The 13844-nt window shown below is 42.4% G+C and overlaps 1 protein-coding gene across 1 annotated transcript in view; it reads left to right on the top strand.

The window, feature by feature from the left end:
- The window catches only part of LOC118079254 (heat shock factor protein 3-like), a 51417-nt gene extending 39470 nt beyond the window's left edge, over nt 1-11947 (top strand). The window contains exons 11-12 of the mRNA XM_060270248.1: nt 7630-7678; nt 10787-11947. Coding sequence (XP_060126231.1) covers nt 7630-7678; nt 10787-11013 — 276 coding nt within the window. The 3' untranslated portion in view covers nt 11014-11947. The remainder of the gene's footprint in view (nt 1-7629; nt 7679-10786) is intronic.
- The last annotated feature ends 1897 nt before the right edge of the window (nt 11948-13844 follow it).

Below are 13844 nucleotides of genomic sequence, written 5' to 3'. Positions count from 1 at the left end.
CATTTTCAAGGATAGCATGCTTTAGATAGGTCAAACAGAACTATTTTATATTCCAAGCGTATAAGGGTTGTTAGGTTTTTCCTTTAAGAATGATGTGGTCAATGGTGCTACACAGAGATGTGTGTTTGTAACCTTGATGTGAATGATAGCACACCTGTGAGCTTTTGCTAATTTGAATATTTGAAGGTAGAGTTTGCTTACTGTAATGTGATTGGGTAATTGATTATTTTGAATTCTGTATTTAAGCAAATGGTTCATGGGTGTGGTTGTGGTGATGTATTGTGAAATGAGAGGAAAGGAGTAGAGGAGTGTGGTGTATATAATTGTAAATAAAAACAAGCAAAGATACTGAAGACGACTTTGTTATTTCGTCGACCCTGCCGCTGTTGCCACTCAGTTGGTGCGTATTTTGCCCAACATCCGGTTATGGGCCCAGGAACTGCGCATGGGTGTTTGAACTGCTTGCTAAGAGGGCTGCAAAGCTGAGCTATCTGCCAGTCGAAAAGGAGCCAGAAGTATATCCAAGATGGATGACGGCGAAAAGACGGCGCTTACCTTTCCTCAACTAACTGATGGTAATTATAGTCTTTGGTCCTATAGAATGAGAGGATTACTCGAATGTAAGGACCTGTTTAACTACGCCACAGACACCCCTCCTCAGCCACTTACCCCTGAATGGACACGGGGGGATAACAAAGCCAAAGCTTTTATAAACTTAGCAGTGTCCGACCAGCAAGTTGTGTATATCAGAGATAAAACGTCGGCTAAAGAAATGTGGGAGAGTTTGGCTGCGGTCCATTTGAGAAAAGAGTCCGCGTCAGCCTTGGCTTTTTACCGCCAGCTTTATCAGGCAAAGCTGCAACCTGGCGGTGACTTGGCAGCTCACCTGAGACATTTACAGGAAATCAGGTTGGAGCTTTTGAGAAGAGACGTTGTGGTTCCTGTTAATCAATTTTGTTTTATAATCCTCTGCTCATTAAACAAAGAGTATGATGCAGTCGCAAGCCAGCTCGCTTTGGTCCCTCCTGACCAGCTGAGTATTGAAGGCATGACTGCAAAACTGATGGCGGAGCTGGACAGGCGAGATGCCTCTGTTATGTCAGTTCCCAAAGAGCAGAATGTGCATTCAAATGACAATAGGGATGTTGTAGCTTTAAGAGCCAACAAGAAATGCTTTGCCTGTGGCCTTTTGGGACATTTTGCTTCGGAATGCAGAACAAAGAGTAAAAAGACTTCCTCTAGGTCGCAAAAGGGACACACAGCCACTCAGGCGTGGAAGCCTTCACAGCGACCGAAGCGAGGTAGTCAACTCGAGCCACAAGCATTCTTTGCAGAACCACAGCCTTGTGAAGTTAAAAGAGGTAACTGGGACTTTTTCATCATCGATAGTGGCGCATCGCAGCACTTGTGCAGCAATCGCAGTCTCTTCATAAATTACACACCAGAGACTGGAAATGTGCATTTAGCGAATGGAATAGTTTTGCCCTCACTTGGAAAGGGTACTATAAAACTGCATAGTTTGAATATTACTATATCAGATGTTGTTTATTGCCCTGAACTGTGTGGGAATTTATTATCGGTTTATCAGTTTGCACGTCAAGGTATTAGAGCTAAATTTACTGAAAAAATGTGCCGGTTTTATCGGGCCAATAAGCAGGTTCTCTATGCAAAACAGACTCATGGGCTTTACAGGCTCAAGTTTCACTCCTCTTCAGGAGGAAGCAATAGCTGTTGTGGTGTAGCCAATAGGAGCATGCAGGGGTTGGCAAATTGCCAGCCACATAAAAACTGCCTACATGAAGCTCACCGCAAACTTTGCCATAAAAACTTTGCAGATGTTTTGAAAACACGGGATATAGTGCATGGTCTAGAGATTAAACCGTGTAAATTTTACATGAACTGTTTGTCATGCTGCAAACATAAAATTAAGGTGGCACGAAAGGGCAAAAGCACTATGAGAGAAGTAGCAGAGCCTTTTGAAAGGGTTCACTGTGATCTAGTAGGACCATTGCCAGAATCACTTGGAGGGTCCCGATTCTGGCTAACACTTGTGGACCAGAAAACCAGATATGTTTGGACATATGCAATCTCTAAGAAGTCTCAAGCACTAGAAATGTATAAAAAGTTTTGCAATTGGGTTAAGACTCATTTTGGTAAAAATATACAAAATCTGTACTCTGATCTTGGAGGTGAATTTATGTCGCAGGATTTTGAAGAGTTCCTAAATGCGCAGGGGACAGTACACCAAATGTCCTCACCCAGGAGTCCCTGGCAGAATGGGATTGCTGAGGTTGTTAACAAAAACCTACAATCTGGGATAAAAACAATGCTCCATGACGCTCAACTTCCTGATAGCTTCTGGGCTGAATGTTTGAGCTGTTACACGCATACAAAGAATCGATCCTATCATTCTGCATTAACAGTAACACCTTATGAAATGCTTTTTGGAAAGCGTCCCAATCTAAAGTATTTGTGTGTTTGGGGCAGTGATGTTATGATGCATTACCCAGCTAAAGGGAAGCTGCAGGAAAGAGGTATCCCAGGTAAATTTATGGGATATCAGCAAGGGAATTATCGCATTTATTTACCAGACACAAAAAAGTTTCACCTTACCCGTAGCATTATACCATCAGTACACTGGGATGGTGTAGCTGAGTTTCAAGATAGTGATGGTCTTAAAGAAATATCCCCAGAGAGTACAGCTGATGCTAACGAGCAGCCAGTTGATACCGATCCTGACAGTAATCAGTCAGAGATTGGAGAATGTGAGTTTAAAGGGGAAGAAGAGGCAATGGACAACTCAGACCATACTTTAAGTCCAAAGCCCTCTACTAGCCATATTTCTGAAGTTTTGGAAGGAAATTTAAAAGCTGACAGTGAAAGTTTACCAGAGCTTAGACGCTCCAGTAGGATAACTAGACAGCCGCAGCGTTACATCGATGAACAACAGCTACAAAGGCAAAAACGACAGGAGCAGTTGTTTAAACGTAGAAATATTGCTACTGATGAGGAAATAGAAGAAGTTGCAAACAATGTATACTGTAACCAAGTTAATTTTGAACCAAAAAGTTTTAAAGAGATACAAACCATGCCAAAGTCACAAGCTCAACAATGGAAAAAAGCAATAGACGCTGAGCTTGCATCTCTAAATCAAAATAACACCTGGACTTTTGTGAAGCAAACACCTGATATGCGAGTCATAGACTCAAGATGGGTGTTCAAAGTAAAACTTAATGATAAAAATGAAGTAATGAGATATAAAGCTAGGTTAGTAGCAAGGGGTTATCAACAATTGGAAGACATTGATTACGAGAATGTGTTTTCTCCGAGTGTGAAGTTTGAAAGTATAAAGTTGATGATGCTAGACGCTGTTAAAAATGGGTGTGAATTGTACCATTGTGATATTTCCACAGCTTATCTTAATGCTGATTTGCATGAAAACATATACATGAAAGTTCCGGATGGTGTAGATGCTGCACCTGGAGTAGTTTGTAAATTAAACAAATCTCTGTATGGCCTACATCAAAGTGGCAGGAATTGGCATGAAACTTTAAAACAAACCTTGATTGAATTTGGATTTGTGCAGGGGAAAGCTGATAATTGCATTTTTACCAAACAATGTGATAATTCTGTTGTCAAATTGGCCGTTTATGTTGATGATTTATTATTTTCATGTAAACATTTAAAGGAATACCAGTTGTTTCTTTCTCAACTTTGTAAACGCTTTGATGTAAAAGATTTGGGGAAAGTTAAGAATTACCTGTCCATGCAAATAGACAGGGCTGCAGATGGTTCTTTTGCTGTACATCAAACTGCAAAAATTAAGGATTTAATAGAAGTGCTAAATTTGGAGAACGCAAAAGGAAAAGAAACCCCATTAACATGTGGATTTACTTTTACTGAAGAGGATACACCTTTTCATGACAAAACACTTTACAGGTCGATATTAGGAAAGCTGAACTTTATTCAGCGCGTGTCCAGACCAGACATATCTTTCAGTTTTAATTTTCTTTCCACATTTGTGGAGAATCCAACCAAGCAGTGTTTCCGAGCGTTAAAAAGAGTGGTGCTTTATCTTAAACACACACTGCATTACAGGTTACATTTTAAGGCGCATAATGACACAGGGTTCGATATTTTTTGTGACGCATCTCATGCATCTGAACATTTCAAATATAAAGGTGTGTCCGGTTTTGTTTACAGATACAATGAATGTCCATTTGAATGGAGAACGCGCAGACAGCATATAATTTGTATGTCAACCACAGAAAGTGAACTTTGTGCATGCTCTGAAGCCATCAGAGACATTGAATGGTTTTTGCAGTTGTTTGCAGACCTAAAAATAAAAGTAAAATTACCAATACCTGTGCACATTGATTCCCAAAGTGGAATAGCCATTTTGACATCAGAAGGCAATACCCAACGTACCAGAACGTTACGGTTACGCTTGGAGTTTGCAAAACAAATGATTAATGAAAAAATGATTACTTTTGAATATGTAGCTGGACTAGAGCAAATAGCAGATATTTTCACAAAAGCTTTGCCAACAGCTACGCATCTTAAACATACAGAGAAGATGCTGGATGTTACTGCTACGCATCATTGACCAGCAGGGGGTTGTTAGGTTTTTCCTTTAAGAATGATGTGGTCAATGGTGCTACACAGAGATGTGTGTTTGTAACCTTGATGTGAATGATAGCACACCTGTGAGCTTTTGCTAATTTGAATATTTGAAGGTAGAGTTTGCTTACTGTAATGTGATTGGGTAATTGATTATTTTGAATTCTGTATTTAAGCAAATGGTTCATGGGTGTGGTTGTGGTGATGTATTGTGAAATGAGAGGAAAGGAGTAGAGGAGTGTGGTGTATATAATTGTAAATAAAAGCAAGCAAAGATACTGAAGACGACTTTGTTATTTCGTCGACCCTGCCGCTGTTGCCACTCAGTTGGTGCGTATTTTGCCCAACAAGGGTATCTTAACATGTCAGAAATATTATCCCGAACAGATTTCAAAAATATTTGGACAATCACATTGGTTCTTCATTTGAAGTGTCTGTACTTCTTTCTACAAATTGGGTGGGGATGTTGAGTTCTTGCACATGGAATGGACATACAGAACAGGGAGGCTGGGTCTACTCCTAGGTCAGAGAAAAGGAGCCCAGTGGACAAAGAATGATCCCTGATAAGTTAAAGGCATTTCCCCCCCCCCCAGAGTTGACCCTTAAGTACATCCACTTTATGTCCCGTTTTCCTGAACTCTCTCTAACTTCCCTTCAATATTAGTTGGGGTCCAGTATTTTAAAGCCTCCTGTGTTATACTACAAGCACCTGCCTTTGACTTCTTGAGAAGTTTTCCCCCTTTCCTCGCTCCCACCCCCCAGCCTCCCCCCTACCCCCCACTCCATTCCTGGGCCCATCAGAGGTAAAGCTCTTCTGTGTGTTTAGATAGACAGTGGGAAATACCTCTTCCACGATCTTGTCTGCCTTCTCTTTGATCAAGTTCTTAGAAGAAAGCGTGTTCACTTTTTCTTTCTGAATTAGCTCATTTTCCAAGATGTTTTGGGTTTTGCTAATGCTGCAGTGGCGTCTACCAGCAACACCAGTCCCGCAAGTGTTGCTCAAAACTGTAGTGTGTAGTCTGACCTCCTGGAAGAATGCCCTGTGCAGGTTTCCTAAGGGAGAATGGCTGGTTGGCGATGGGGAGCCTCTCTTGCAAAATGCAGTGCAGCAGGGACGCTTTGGTTGGTTTTGTTTTGGGAGCATGGGCACTTCAGGCTGCTGCTCCTTGCTTCTTGAAGAAGCTGCTTTACTGGGTGGCGGGAGCATTGCAAGCTTGGACTCCTGGCTTTCATGCAATTGTAAGATAAAATGGTTTCAGTGTGAGGGATCAAATTGGAGCAATGTATTCGATTATTTCCTCTATATCCCACCTTTCCCAGCAAGGCTCTCTCATTTTATCCCCACAACAACCTAGGCTGACATGCAGTGACTGGTCACACCCAATGAACTTCATGGCTGAGTTGGGATTTGAACCTGGTTACCCAAGGCCCTGGTCCAACACTTGAACCACACCATCGCGCTGCCTCTCAGTGAATGAGTTCTATTAAGAATTACACTGGAGGTGCAAAAAGAAGAACAGGATGCATTGCTATATGCAGTGAACCTATAATTCTGCACAAAAATACTGGAAGATCATTATTAGAATAATAACAAAAAAATGAAATCTGAAGTTCCCTTAGATCCGGTTTGATTGCCGCTTGGCAGCCAAGGCTGGCTCTCAGTGCTTCTTAAAATTATTTATTTAAAATATGTATACGGTACACTGCAGCTAAGCAGAGCAGAACTACCAGGGTAACAGACCCCCCCCCAAATAGTTACTTTAGATGCCTTAATGTTTTAGCTGACACACAGAACATATCAAGCACATACTGGGATTTACTGGTACACATCTGGGAGCAGCTGCAGCAGTGCCCCAAGTGATCTCAAGCAAAGTGTCAGTGACAAAACATGAGGAAATGACCTGCATGAATTTGGCCTCTAGGACTAAACAGATGAAGTATATTAGAGTAAAGAAGAGTAGACCTTTTTCAGTAGATTAGTAAACAACATTCAAAGATTTATTGATTCCTGATCAAATGAACTATGCACAAGCTGTGTGTTTTATTATAAATACTTTGCAAACCAGGCAAAGCTAAGCAACTGTCACCTCACATTCAGATTGGTTTTTAAGCATCTGCCCTGGCTGCTCATCTACTACTGTGCCAGGTTTATGGTTCCTGAACTAATTTACAAGGCCCTGAGCTACTTAGGTACTGGGTACTTCAGGGACTGCCTAAACCAGGCATAGGCAACCTTGGCTCTCCAGATGTTTTGGAACTACAACTCCCATGATCCCTAGCTAACAGGGCCAGTGGTCAGGGACCATGGGAGTTGTAGTTCCAAAACATCTGGACAGCCAAGGTTGCCTATGCCTGGCTAAACCCTAATATCCCAGCTCAGTTACTGAGATCACCCACAGGAGCGTTGTTGGTCATTCCCCAAGTTGGTGAGGCTTCTTTGACAACAATGAAGGACCAAGCCTTTCATGTCATTGGCCCAGTGCTGTGGAACACCCTGCCAATAGAGATTCAGCAGGCACCTTCTGTGCCAACTTACCGTAAGTCCCTGAGATGTTTCTACAGTCATACCTCGGGTTACAGACACTTCAGGTTGTGTCTTTTCAACTTGCATCCCGCACTGAACCCGGAAGTACCCGAACGGGTTACTTCCGGGTTTCGGCATGCATGCATGCACAGAATCACTAAACCATGCTTTGCGCATGCGCAGAAGCACCGAATCGCAACCCGAGTGTGCGCAGATGTAGGTTGCAAACATGCCTCCACACGGATCACGTTCACAACCCGAGCGTCCACTGTATTCCTTGTATATAGGTAGTTAAGAATACAACTTTCCATAATAGTTGATTCCTGATTTTAATTTTTTACATGATCTTTATTGAATGGGCTTTATATAGAATTGTTGTAAACCACTCTGATTTTTTTAAATGAATAACAGAATTTAATTTATATATAAGTAAGTGTTCATCCTTAATTGTTTCCTTGTATGTTTGCTTTTGGATTATTTGGCAGGAAACACTTGCGACTGGGATGAATGAGCAGGAGGCACCAAGGAGGAATGGTGAGTTATTGGAAATAGGTGAACTGCTTTGGTAGAAAGTTTATTTATTCCCAGAGGTAGAAAGTTTATTTATTCCCAGATGTTGCTCAACGTGGTGGTGGTGGTGGCGGTGGCAGTGCAGGGAGATGATATCTTTCTTTCTTTCTTTCTTTCTTTCTTTCTTTCTTTCTTTCTTTCTTTCTTTCTTTCTTTCTTTCTATCTTTCTCTCTCTCTCTCTCTCTCTCTCTCTCTCTCTCTCTCACACACACACACACACACACACACACGTTCACCTGGTGTTCAAGACCATGTGATGATGGGAACACTTTTATCTCCATTTGGTGATCTGTTTTTTACATACTATATTGAAGAAAATAAAAACTGCTCCCTGCACTGCAGAGGCAGGCCCAGGCACACGTTCCTTGACTTGAGAAAAATGAAACAAAGGGTAATAACTATTGCACCAAGTGTCATACCTTTTGAAAGTTTCCTGCTTTTCAAAAAACATTACATTGAGCGTATGCGAGCAGGTCTTCAAACTCTCATAGCATTGTAGAGTTGTAAGGGAGGGACCCCAAGGGTCATCTACTCCAGCCCCCTGCAATGCAGGAGTCACAGCTTAAGGCATCCCTGACAGGTAGTCACCCAACATTTCCAGTGAAGAAGAGTCCACCACCTTCTGAGGAAGTCTGTTCCACTATTGAACAGTTCTAACCATCAGAAAGTCCAGATCTCCTTTCTTGTCATTTGAATTCATTGGGTCAGGTCCTCCCCTCCAGAGCAGCAGAAAAGAAGCTTGCCCTATTTCCCATGTGACAGCCCTTCAGATGTTTGAAGGTGGCTATTGTAGAAGAAGAAGAGGAGTTTGGATTTGATATCCCGCTTTATCACTACCCTAAGGAGTCTCAAAGCGGCTAACATTCTCCTTTCCCTTCCTCCCCCACAACAAACACTCTGTGAGGTGGGTGGGGCTGAGAGACTTCAGAGAAGTGTGACTAGCCCAAGGTCACCCAGCAGCTGCATGTGGAGGAGTGGAGACGCGAACCGGTTCCCCAGATTAAGAGTCTACCGCTCTTAACCACTACACGTCACACTGGCTCTCCTCTGTATCACCTCTCAGTCTTCTCTTCTTCCGGCTAAACACCCCCAACTTCCCTCAACCATTCCTCATAAGGCTTTGTTTCCATACCCTTGGTTGCACTCCTCTGCACATGTTCCAGCTTGCCTTAAATTGTGGCACCCAGGTCACAAGACTCCAGGTGGTGTTCTGACCAAGGCAAAATAGAACAGTACTGTATTGGGACTTCCCTTGATCTGGGTACCATAATCCATTGATGCAGCCTAGAATTACTTGACTAAGAACCTTGCTGCCTCCAGCCCCTGAAATGGTGAGACCTTGTCTAAAACTGCACATCCGTTTCTCAGTTTAAGCCCATTGGCTACCTACTAGATTTAGGGGAACACATTCCACTCCTGCAGCACTTGGCTTCAGAATGCTCCTGGGTTTAGCTTTGCCTTTAACACAAAAGTTGTGAATTAAGTTAAAAAGAAGAAGAAGTATGGTGCTTTGAGTGAGCTTGTATAAAAGCAATGCTTTTTTTTTCTTAAAAAATGTTTAGAGGTACTCTCATTTTGACTCAAGAAAATCACCATTTTATAGTTCAAATCAGGGGGAAATAAATACAGTAAATGGACAAAAGTACAAAGATTCACAAAATGTTTAGGGGTATGCATACCCCTGCGGATCCCCAGAAAAAAAGCACTAGATAAAAGTATTTATTTATTTATTTATTGGTGGGTTTTGATGGATTTATATCCCACCTTTTTCTCTGAGGAACTCAAGGCATCCATGGTTTTCTCCCACCTCATTTAATCCCCACAACATCCCTGTGAGGTAGGTTAGGCTGAGAGGCAATGACTGGCTCAAGGTCACCCGGTGAGCTTCATGGTCGAGTAGGGATTTGAACCCTGTTCTCTCCCAGATCCTAGTCTAAAACACTAACCACAATGGCTTCTCCCCCCCCCCCAAAAGTAGGTTAAAAAGGAATTGCAATAAATAACTATTCACTAAAAAAAAGGTGAAATGTCTTACTACATTTCATGGGAAGTGAAGCTCCCACCGCCCCCGCCCCCCCCCGCATTGAAAAGTGTCATGAAACAGTCTGTTCCCATCCACCCTCGTTCCTTTTGTTCTTCCTTTCTCTGCCCCTCTGGTTGCTCTTAGGTCTGGGATACACACAGGCACACATTGCTCAGCTTCTCTGTGCTTGAAAGGCAGCTGAACGCATGAACGGAAAGAATTAGGAAGGGTTATGGACTGGTCAGGCATAGGGCTTGCCCACAGTTTGCTTGTGCCATGCCCACCCAGCACATGTCTGAGAGACTTTCCGCTTGTCCTGAGATTTCGAGGCACGAGTCAGAGAGGTTTTTCCGTTCGCCCTGCCACTTTCCCAGGGAAACCCTTAGCCCTGAACCTGAGCAAACATCAGTCCACAGAAAACCTGATTGACATTTGTTCCGATCCAGTGGTAAAAAGTGGGTTTTCCCAGGGGAAAGTGGTGGGGAGAGTGGATGAGCTCATATATGTGTGGTCTGGGGAGAAGCCAAACTAGACAGTTTTGATGTGGACTCCATTTATTATTATTATTATTATTATTATTATTATTATTATTATTATTATTATTATTATCATCATTACTATTTATAAAAATAGGGAGAGTCACATAAGTACTCCTCCCGGTAGTTACTCTTTGCTATAGCTGGGCTATATAGACTCATCTTAAAATCTTGGATATGTGCAACTGCATCTTTTTATTTATTTTTATGCCGGGTATGCTACGTGTTTGCTTGGTCATGTGCTAATGATTAATAAATAAATAATTGAAAAGAAAAGAAAAGGATTACGGTTCAGGCAGCATGGAATTCTTTTTTGTAAACCGCTTTGGGGTTTTTGTTTTTTTTACAAAAGCAGCATATAAATTTTATGAAATAATAAAAGGAATAAAGTCCACTCTGTGGACTTTACATCTGTGACCCATTCGGACATGCAGACCACCCCTCGATGTTGCTTGTTCACCCCTTGATTATACATGTGGCGTCTCACTTAGTTGTGTTTTCCCTCTTCGCAGACTTGCAGCTGTTTCAGAACCGCGCGAATCCCATGTTGGGAGAGCCTCCAACTATCAAGATGGAATATGGCAGCAATGTTCCCCTGGGGGCTTCTGTAGAGAACAGACCTCCTGTTCCTTTCAGCGGTCAGGCACCTGTGGCATACATTGGTCCAGTATACCAAGTACCTACCCTGTTGCTCCTGAATCAGCCACTTTTCTTCGGAAATGTGTATGGGAACCACTAAAGAGGTCCCCCCTCCTGCTCCCCAGCCCAGTTGCAGACTTCATAGAGAAAAAGCTACCTAGATGTAGCTGTCAGCACCGAAGGCTGGTGAAGATCTGTGGTTTTCTATAAGGGGAGGATTTATTCTTCTTTTTCTAAGTACCAAAGCCAGTGCAGCTAGAAAGCTTGAATTGTGCCACAATGGTTTGTTTGTTTTTTCCAAAAAAGATAAAGTAGATAATTTTATATACAAGTAATTTTTCTAGTCTTAGCAACTTGTAAAGGTAAAGTGGCCCCTGACCATCAGGTCCAGTCGTGTCCGACTCTGGGGTTGCGGCGCTCATCTTGCTCTATAGGCCGAGGGAGCCAGCGTTTGTCCACAGACAGCTTCCAGGTCATGTGGCCGGCATGACAAAGCTGTTTCTGGCGAACCAGAGCAGCGCACGGAAACGCTGTTTACCTTCCCACTGTAGCGGTCCCTATTTATCTACTTGCACTTTGATGTGCTTTTGAACTGCAAGGTGGGCAGGAGCTGGGACCGAGCAACGGGAGCTCACCCCATTGCAGGGATTCGAACTGCCAACCTTCTGATCAGCAAGCCTTAGGCTCTGTGGTTTAACCCACAGCGCCACCTGGGTCCCCTTGTAGCAACTTGTAGCTCACTGTAAACCTTTGCCTATCAAATTGTCTAGTCTCATGATATCTATAATAATTATAATAATAATAATTTATTATTTATACCCCGCCCATCTGGCCGGGTTCCCCCAGCCACTCTGGGCGGCTTCCAACAAAACATTAAAATACAAAAATCTAGTATTACAAAACTGCAATAATTTAACTCTTGTTAAATTTTGATTCAGAGGTGGTTTGTACTCCCGTTAGGATTGATTAACTTTTGTGAAAATCAGAACTGAAGAGGCTGTTCCCTCTTCAGTTATTTTAATTACTGTTGTCAGAATAATGCTGTATTCTTTGGTTATGTATTCGTTGGTTTCACCTCTATTTTTTATTGCTATTAAATTTATTATCATCATCATTGTCATCATCATCATTATTAAATTTATTACTCACTTTTTCTTTGCCACAGTGACCCAGAGCAACTAATGAAATAAAAAAACAACAACAACCTGAAATACACACACTAAAACTGGGGGCGGGCAGGTGAGAAATACATTAAAACACCCCACTCACTTTAAACCAGACACCCCCAAACTGCGGCCCTCCAGATGTTTGGCCTACAACTCCCATGATCCCTAGCTAAGAGGACCAGTGGTCAGAGAAGATGGGAATTGTAGCCCGAAACATCTGGAGGGCCGAAGTTTGGGAATGGCTGCTTTAAACGATCACAGATAGAGGCCTGGTTGGAAAGGAAAGCAAAAATTTTGCCCAGCACTGAAGATCTATAACAAGGGCACCAGGTCTCCCTCCCAAGGAGGAGCATCCCACAAGAAAGAGTCACATTGAGAAGGCCCTGTTCTCACGTTGCCAACCTCGGGTGCTCCCATGGGTGGAGCACAAGAAGGAGGGCCTCAGATGACAATTGCAGGGACTGTGTTGGTTCATATGGGAAGGGCTGGTCCTTGGGGTAGTGGGGTTCTGATAAGCATAATACTTTGGTCAAAACCAGCACTTTAAACTGGGCCCAGAAACCTATTGCTAGCCAGTGCAGTTGGGCTAGGATCGGTGTTATATGTGCAGAACATCTTGCCACAATGAGAAAATATCAATGTAAGCAATTAGTTTCCTTTGGGAAATTATATTTCTAATTCCTATGTGTGAAATGACGCCAGCATGTAGCTACAATACTGAATATAAAGACAACACTTCAAAAAGCTGGTTTCTTCTGTGCACTGTCCGCCAAATCTTCCCAAGTCACTTCTCAATAAATTTGTAGCAATAAGCAAAATAAATATCATTAAGATGGTGTTAGTTTGTGTAGTTAAATTTTCTCTTTTTAACTCCTGGGCCAAAAGTTTGAATGATTCCTGTGACCTGTCCCACCTGCACATCTCTGGCAAATGACCTTTATTATAAAGAGTGTGACCTGCTACTTGTTTTCTCACAAAGCTCTTCACAAGGCTTCAAAGTTTGAGACTGGGGGTGGGGGTGGCAGGGAGAGTCCTCCCTGCGCTCAAAAAACAGTGCTAGGAAACAATCTAGCATTGCTTTTCTTTAAAGTGATTGTGCTTTAGTTACACAATCACTTTCCATAAAGTCTGCTGTTTGCCTTGTGAGGTTGCTTAATGGTTCGCTTTCCCAAAAGCAAAGCCCCTCTGTAGTCCCTAGGCAGTGTTAAATGTCCTCCTCCTTTCTGCCATTCCTGGATTTGGCCCTTGCACCATCATCCAAAGCAGGAACATGGAAGAGCAAATGCAAAGGGGATGGTGGTTTAGGTTTGCTGATGAGCTGCGTGGCAATGATGAGGCCTAGCAAAGTTCCTATTCAAATGGAAGACTTTTGTTTTCAAATAATTGTATAACCGGCTAGGAAAACCTTTTGGGAATTTAATATGGCTCTTCTTGTGTCAATCTGGGAATGAAGAACAGAGGTTCTCAAAATCAGTGGGTTTATTTTATCCTAAGCTTTGTTTTCAATAAATTAAGGACCTGTGATTTTCATATATATTAGAAAGTTTATACTGGCAAATCAAAACTCAAGTACATTCGCTCCTGCTAATTAGTGCTCATCATAGATTTTTGCATTCCTTCCAGTCTTTTTTTATTCTTTTGGTTCAACTGATGGATGCAGATTTAAATTCTTGGGTTTCAGAACTGACATTTAAAATGCCACTGACACAAGTACTTAGACCACTTACACAGTACACAGAAACCACTTGCAGGACCAGGCATCGGG

This window comes from Zootoca vivipara, chromosome Z, assembly GCF_963506605.1.
Source record: "Zootoca vivipara chromosome Z, rZooViv1.1, whole genome shotgun sequence".
Lineage (NCBI taxonomy): Eukaryota > Metazoa > Chordata > Lepidosauria > Squamata > Lacertidae > Zootoca > Zootoca vivipara.
The sequence above is the reverse complement of the archived record's forward strand: the minus strand, read 5'-3'. Positions and strand labels throughout refer to the sequence as shown.